The sequence below is a fragment of the Tursiops truncatus genome, chromosome 7, assembly GCF_011762595.2.
Source record: "Tursiops truncatus isolate mTurTru1 chromosome 7, mTurTru1.mat.Y, whole genome shotgun sequence".
In the NCBI taxonomy this organism is placed as follows: Eukaryota; Metazoa; Chordata; class Mammalia; order Artiodactyla; family Delphinidae; genus Tursiops; species Tursiops truncatus.
The window spans coordinates 85,441,106-85,449,554 of NC_047040.1; the positions used below are offsets into that span (position 1 = coordinate 85,441,106).

General features: G+C 38.7%; 1 protein-coding gene across 4 annotated transcripts in view; it reads left to right on the top strand.

The window, feature by feature from the left end:
- ZEB2 (zinc finger E-box binding homeobox 2) overlaps window positions 1-8,449 on the top strand; it is a 131,970-nt gene that overhangs the window by 116,081 nt on the left and 7,440 nt on the right. For all 4 annotated transcript variants that reach the window (XM_033860213.2, XM_073807740.1, XM_073807739.1 and 1 more), the window contains 2 exons: window positions 531-2,503; window positions 3,881-4,061. In XM_033860213.2, the coding sequence (XP_033716104.1) occupies window positions 531-2,503; window positions 3,881-4,061 (2,154 nt within the window). The remainder of the gene's footprint in view (window positions 1-530; window positions 2,504-3,880; window positions 4,062-8,449) is intronic.

Genomic DNA, 8,449 nt, shown 5'->3' on the forward strand with positions numbered 1-8,449 from the left:
AGTGTTCCTTGATTCCTGAGAGCTGTATATTACAGAACAACCACCTACCACTGAGATTTCTTCTTTATAACTATTTTGATAGCTCTGCCAAGCATTTTATTACCAAATTGGATGCTATTCAAAGGACTAGTTGGATTGGTAGAGTCAATGGAATCTTCACAGAGTTGATTAAAGCCATGGCTACACTTCCCTTTGAATACTGTGACATCTTTATCGTGCTATTGACCACACATTAATCTGACACTCTGTTTAAATAGGAGGCCGCCGATGGCAAGACCAGATTTGGGATCTTGGCTGAAAAAGGCACAGATAGCCCTCACCTTCCACTGCTAACATCTTGAATTATGTCCTTCCAGGGTAGATAAAGCCCTGAAACAGTGATAGCCACATAATTCTAATCTAACCACCAAGAACGTAGAGGTGCCCCATTGTGTTCCTTTCCTTTGGTTGCACAGATTCTTGCCTTGGTAGACAACTGCAGTCGTTACCCAATCAAAAAAATGTAACGTCAATTTTAATTGTCATTTTAGGTGAAAAACCGTACGAGTGCCCCAACTGCAAGAAACGTTTCTCCCACTCTGGTTCCTACAGTTCACACATCAGCAGCAAGAAATGTATTGGCTTAATCTCTGTAAATGGCCGGATGAGAAACAATATCAAGACGGGTTCTTCCCCTAATTCTGTTTCTTCTTCTCCTACTAATTCAGCCATTACCCAGTTAAGAAACAAATTGGAGAATGGAAAACCACTTAGTATGTCTGAACCAACAGGCTTACTTAAAATTAAAACAGAACCACTAGACTTCAATGACTATAATAAAGTTCTTATGGCCACACACGGGTTTAGTGGCACTAGTCCCTTTATGAATGGTGCCCTTGGAGCCACCAGCCCTTTAGGAGTTCATCCGTCTGCTCAGAGCCCGATGCAGCACTTAGGTGTAGGGATGGAAGCCCCTTTACTTGGATTTCACACAATGAATAGTAATTTAAGCGAGGTACAAAAGGTTCTACAGATTGTGGACAACACAGTTTCCAGGCAAAAAATGGACTGCAAGGCTGAAGAAATTTCCAAGTTGAAAGGTTATCACATGAAGGATCCATGCTCTCAACCTGAGGAACAAGGAGTTACTTCTCCTAATATTCCACCCGTAGGTCTTCCAGTAGTGAGTCATAATGGTGCCACTAAAAGTATTATCGACTACACGTTAGAAAAAGTCAATGAAGCCAAAGCTTGCCTCCAGAGCTTGACTACTGACTCAAGGAGACAGATCAGTAACATAAAGAAAGAGAAGCTACGTACTTTAATAGATTTGGTCACTGATGACAAAATGATTGAGAACCACAACATATCCACTCCATTCTCCTGCCAGTTCTGTAAAGAAAGTTTTCCTGGCCCCATTCCTTTGCATCAGCATGAACGTTACCTTTGTAAGATGAATGAAGAGATCAAGGCAGTCCTACAACCCCATGAAAACATAGTCCCCAACAAAGCCGGAGTTTTTGTTGATAATAAAGCCCTCCTCTTGTCATCTGTACTTTCTGAGAAAGGAATGACAAGCCCCATTAACCCGTACAAGGACCACATGTCTGTACTTAAAGCATATTATGCTATGAACATGGAGCCCAACTCTGATGAACTGCTGAAAATTTCTATTGCTGTGGGCCTTCCTCAGGAATTTGTGAAGGAATGGTTTGAGCAACGAAAAGTCTACCAGTACTCAAATTCCAGGTCACCATCACTGGAAAGGAACTCCAAGCCGTTAGCCCCCAACAGTAATCCTCCCACAAAAGACTCTTTATTACCCAGGTCTCCCGTAAAACCTATGGACTCCATCACGTCGCCATCTATAGCAGAACTCCACAACAGTGTTACGAATTGCGATCCTCCTCTCAGGCTAACAAAACCTTCCCATTTCACCAACATTAAGCCAGTTGAAAAATTGGACCACTCCAGGAGTAATACTCCTTCTCCCTTAAATCTTTCCTCCACATCTTCTAAAAACTCCCACAGTAGTTCTTACACTCCAAACAGCTTCTCTTCTGAGGAGCTCCAGGCTGAGCCTTTGGACTTGTCATTACCAAAACAGATGAAAGAACCCAAAAGTATTATAGCCACAAAGAACAAAACAAAAGTTGGCAGCATAAATTTAGACCATAACAGTGTTTCTTCGTCATCTGAAAACTCAGATGAGCCTCTGAACTTGACGTTTATCAAGAAGGAGTTTTCAAATTCAAATAATCTGGACAACAAAAGCGCTAACCCAGTGTTCGGCATGAACCCATTTAGTGCCAAACCTCTATACACAGCTCTTCCTCCACAAAGTGCATTTCCTCCTGCCACTTTCATGCCACCAGTCCAGACTAGTATCCCTGGGCTACGACCATACCCAGGACTGGATCAGATGAGCTTTCTACCACATATGGCCTATACTTACCCAACCGGAGCAGCTACTTTTGCTGATATGCAGCAAAGGAGAAAGTACCAGCGAAAACCAGGATTCCAGGTAATGAGACATATCTTTTTGCTTCAAAGAGAGGAGGTGAAAATTATATCGTTTATGTGTATGTAGGAAAAACATCTTAGTGAAAAAAATCTAGTGCTGTATTCTCAGCAGAAATAGAAGAGTGGGTTTGAACTTGAATCTAAAACTGAGTGAGCTACACAAATAAACGGAGAAACAGTGGAACACTGTGCTACGTAAGCACGTTTGCCTTAAGAAAGATAAAGAGCTTAATATTTATTTTTGAGATTTATTTGGATTGATCCATCTGCTTTCAGAATCATACATTGATATGAATATTTGGTAGCATTTATATAGATGCTAAAAGGTAACATTTATGACAGTCACATACTTCTAGAGACACTCACAACTTGCAATAATGCATGTATAAATTTGATGTTCGCTTCGTTTTATAGTTTATTTGGAAGAGCATTTTAAAAATATTTTGTACATTCCACACGATTTCCTTTGTAGGTTTCAAGCTAGTAAATAATTTATGGTTTTTCAAATACAAAAGCAGGTATGTTCTAACATCACGGAGTATAATCCCTGTTTGCAAAATAGGAGTGAAAGTAGCAGGGCACCTCTGTAACAGCTGTTCCGGTATTCCAATTTACAGTACATCTGCCCTCTTTGTAAATGTATTTAAGCCTATTTAATCTTCTCTAGTATTAATTAGTGCAAACGTAGTCTAAGAAAACCGAACTGTGGGCTAGCAAATGGAAATGTATGTTATCATGCAAGTTTGCACGCCTTTGGATCAAGACAAAATAAATATCAAGAAATTTAATAATTTACTGATCCACATTCATTATTGCTCAGCGCTGAAGGCTGTTTTAACATAGAACATTGATAAAAAAGTATTATTAATATTCCCTATTTCAAATTAGAAAATTAAATATAAAAATATAGCTTGAGGCCTTTAGTTGGTAGACATACATTTAAATAGATTGCATAATAATAACATTTTGTACCTAAATATAAAATTCAATTAAAATGGGGTTTCCGCAGCTATGGATCATTCCTAAAGTTAAGCACGCTGGAAAATACACAAATTCTGTTGTTTAATTCTCACTCACAGGTATTTCCTGATAGGAAGAGAATTCAGGAATTTGGGGGAGTTTATGTTTTTCTCACCTTCAGAGTTGACCATTTCCTATTCCTGAAAAACAGCAAGCTCTACCACCTAGGGGAGAGAAGGTTTATATTTTTGTTGAAATGTGAAACCTCATATATTGTTTGTGGAAAGTGATAGTTTTTAAAAACTAGATCGATCCGTCGCGAGCACCTCTGAGGTTCTCCAAATGTCAGCCGATGCGAAGTTGTTTGGTACAAACACAAAGAGAAGCAACTGTGTTGAACTATGTGATTATATCACAGGGAGAATTGCTTGATGGAGCACAAGACTACATGTCAGGCCTAGATGACATGACAGACTCCGACTCCTGTCTGTCTCGAAAGAAGATCAAGAAGACAGAGAGTGGCATGTATGCATGTGACTTATGTGACAAGACATTCCAGAAAAGCAGTTCCCTTCTGCGACATAAATATGAACACACAGGTATGAGTGACTTTGACTAGCTAGTTAGAGCTTCCCGGCCTGCTGTACATTTCATAATATTTAGTGAGTACACTTGTGCAACATAAGATGTAGCATATGCTGATACCTTCAACAAGGAAGAAATAATGCTTTTGCCTAGCTCAGTGGGACTTTTTCGTTGCCTGTTTATTGGATCATTCATGTGTTTATCAGTGTGCTTGTCTTATATTTTTTGAGTTAGTCTTACACCAAATTCACAAATCATGTCAAAGATATATTTAAATGACCAGGGCAGTGAAATGACATGACACAAGCCAGCTATTGAAAATATCTTCAAATTCTTAAGCTGTGATGAACCTGTGTATGGAAAAATTTAACAATAAAAAATTCAGTCAATGCTGTATTCGTTTCATCATCGAAACATCAAGGAAGCCACGATTTGGGGGGGATTCTGTTTGATTTTCATAAGTTGGCCATGTTTTGAATAAACGAAAAGCGTTAGGACTGTGAAAGAAAAGACATAAAGTGGATAATAGGCCAAATGAGCTACTGAAATTACTAATATTTGGAAGACTAAAATACAACTTTCTAAATTTAAATAGTTTCTTTCCAATTCGTGCATTCCTCATTAGGAAGCGTTGACAAGATAGCAGCCTGACTCTTCCCCATAAGGAGAGAAGTAATGAGTTAATTTTTCAAAAGAAAGCTGAAGTGCCATAAGGTGAAGCAATATTAGTTCCCACAATCCAAGATCTGATCTGCAACTGCGTGCTGGAGCTACGCCTGTGTTCCCTCCCTCCCCCTCCTTCCACCCTTAACCACAGAGTAACTCGGCTTCATCCCTGTTCTTAACCCATCTCCAGCTTTTCTCCAGTAGAAATTTGGCATGCTGTACTGGCCCTAAGTGGGAAAAGAAAGAATGTAGGATCGCAACCAAAATACTGATGGGCGGAAATTATAGGAAAATTCTCATTTTAACCAAGATGTCTAGTATCAAACATTTTAATATAGGGACTTCCCTGGCGGTCCAGTGATTAAGACTCCGCCCTTCCAATGCAGGGGGCGCGGGTTCGATCCCCGGTCAGGGCACTAGGATTCCACATACCTCGCAGCACAGCCAAAAAATAAAATAAAATGAGCCTTGAAAAAATGTTTTTAATATAGAGGAAAAAATTAACCTAACATTAATGCTCTTTGGGAAAAAGTAATGAAGAGGCAAAAAAGAACAAGAAAAAAGAAGAAAAGGGAATGTGAATACCTCCTGTCACAGTTTGTCTAAATACGTAGCACCCTTTTTAGTGACTGAAAACCATCCTTGGGAAGCCTTTGTACTGATCACTCTCCCTTATTCCTCACTGGGCATGTGAGGGAGGCAGTACAAGTGACCACAATCACCTGAGGGTCAGGGAAAGTTGGGTGAGTCCTACAACGTTAAGTGTTGAGGGTATTTGTAAAAAGAACAAGGTTGATTAATAACAGCGCTCTTATTCCAACCAACCCAGTTTTCTTTTTCTTCAGTTGTCTGATACTAATTGCTATGATTTCAAAAGTTCAACTAATGATACTTTTAAAGCAACCTAATTTGAATAGCAAATCCCAATAGTTTTTACACTTGTAAAATTCAATGTTTGAAACATCACAATTTTCTTACATTTGTCTTTTTTTTTTTATTTGTTTTTATTTTTGGCTGCGTTGGGTCTTTGTTGCTGCGCGCAGGCTTTCTCTGGTTGCGGCGAGCTGGGGCTGCTCTTCGTTGCGGTGCGCGGGCTTCTCATTGCGGTGGCTTCTCCTGTCGCGGAGCACGGGCTCTAGGCACGCAGGCTTCAGTAGTTGTGGCTCGCGGGCTCCAAAGCGCAGGCTCAGTAGTTGTGGCGCACGCGCTTAGTTGCCCCGTGGCATGTGGGATCCTCCCGGACCAGGGCTCGAACCCGCGTCTCCTGAGTTGGCAGGCGGATTCTTAACTACTGCGCCACCAGGGAAGTCCCTGACATTTGACTTTTATGATAGATATCAATAGATGTTTTCTTTAGTACCAAGTCCTATTTTTGTATTATAGATTAAAGATATTTTCATACCTAAATTTACTTTAATATCTTAATCAACCCCAAATATATTTTGTATTCATTATTCAACTACAATAGGCACATCATTGAAGGCATCTTTCCCTCTCTGATTGGTTTTTATTATATGACCATATGCAAACTCTACCGTTTACTACATGGTGAGTGTAAAACTTTTATTTTAGTGAGGGCTGTCATACATACTGACATCCAGTCAGTATCTTTATTTCTTATAAATTAGTCCATAAACTTCAAGGTGTATAGATAGTTAAGAGACCCCAAAGTTGACAAATGCAAATATGCATAATCAATTTGAAAAATATACTGTACTAAAAAAAGATAAAATATTCTGGTCCTTTAAGATGTGAGATCAGCTGCCTAGAAACGTTGCCTAGCAACAAGATGCTAACCATCCAATGGTTTCTCTAAACATGTGATTAATTATCCTCCTGTTGGCTTCCCAGCTTGTCAAGTTTCCAGTGTGTTAACTTTTTGGTCTCCTGACCAAATATCTCATGACATTACTACTGTCAGTTATTAGGTTCCATCAAAGTGAAGTTCTTCATGAATTTTCTATCAGTACGATATATGTGGAAATTTAGTTCATTTTCCTTCCCTAATTGGGCCCCACAAGCCTTTTATTTGTTTATATTAAGCACTAGTAATACTTTGAGAATGTGTTAATATGAAAATTATAAGTGAGAACAATCTTTGGGTTGATTGATTCTAAGGTTGGGAAATGAAGTTGAATGGTCATTTGATTATGTGTTGATTACGAATGTGTCATTGATAAAGTGTGTTTGTTACATCTGTCTACAATTTAACATATAGAATAGTTTAAATTATGCAGGAAATCATGAGCTACTTATTCTCGAGATCCTGTGCTCTTTTACCTCGGTCTGTTTAATTTATTTCCTAGGCAGACACCAAAGATATAATGCTTAATTCTCCTTACCAATAGCTCATTGATTGCTTGCTTTTCCTGGGAATCGGGACTGGGACAGAGGAAGGAAACACTACATAAATGTTGATTTCAATAGGATTAATTGTCACAAACAAGGACTGTGAAATGAACAATCTGAAACTCCTGTTAGGCACTGTAAAGCACTCACTTATATTCCACTAAAATTTAAATCTGACATTTATTGAGTACTTTCTCTATTGAGACATTGCAGTAGGTGCTCTTAAACCCACTTTATTGAGAAAAGTAATAAAAATGTTTCTACTTTTGAGTGAAGTCAGAGTTTCAAATAAATTACCAGCCAATTTTGTTTCTCAGTTACATGGTAATATTTTTCATACCGCAAACCTTTCATTTATTAACTTCAGTTATCATTCTAGCTGTCAGGTGAATCATGAATCTTGATATTAGAGAAAAAATCTTACCCTGAAAAAGTTTTGACTCACTCAGTATCAGTTTGGATGTTTTTTTCTGAATCTTGTTCATGTGGAAATTTAATTCCAGGACATCCTGATTTGAATCAGGTAAACCGATCAAACAAGTTAAAAAGAGATAAATGACGAAGTAAGTTCCTATTTAAATTGAATTTATTAAATGCTTACCAGTGAAATTTCTGGAGATGAGTAGAATATTTAGTGCAAGGCATAGGTCAACACTCCTGCTTCCCAGTTCTGTCCTTTGTATGGCTTAATAGCTGAACATTTTATTCTTTTAGGTTGTCAGTTCATAGTGTAGAATTAATGTATTTCAATATAAGCATATTATTTATTATCAAAGGAATTCCCTGAAAATCACTTGCCGGTAGCCATCAAATATCTGTATCTTAGACTGCAGGTCAGTGGGCATCCCCCAGGCATTTCTAACAGGCCTTGAACTTGTCCTTGAGAATGCTCCTTCTCTCTCGGGATGCTGCTCTGTGTTTTGTTCCTTTGGAAAAGAGAAAGCCACATCAGCTGTGAAGTTCATTCAAAGCTGTTCACACGCTGATCCATGTAGTTACCTAACTGATAGACATTTTTGTGCTCTTGAGCTGCTGAGACATTTAGGGAGGTGGTAGGACAGTTCTGCCCACGTGTGCTGTAGCAACTAAAGAACCAGGAAAGTTTTTATCTGCAATTTCTCTTCTCTCCACTCAGATTCATTTCATCCATGTACTCTGCTCCTGATACATGCATCTTGCTTACGACTTGGGAAATTATTGAACGTGTATTCATAAATACAAATAAAAATATGAAACATTCATCGAGTGCTTACTATGTGCAATCCTTGTGCTAAACACTTTACCTACATTGCCTCCTTTCCTCCTTATGCCCAGTCTACAAGTTAGGGCCCCAAATAATTTCCGTTTTACTGACAAAGACCCTGATCCCTGGAGAGGTTAACATGCC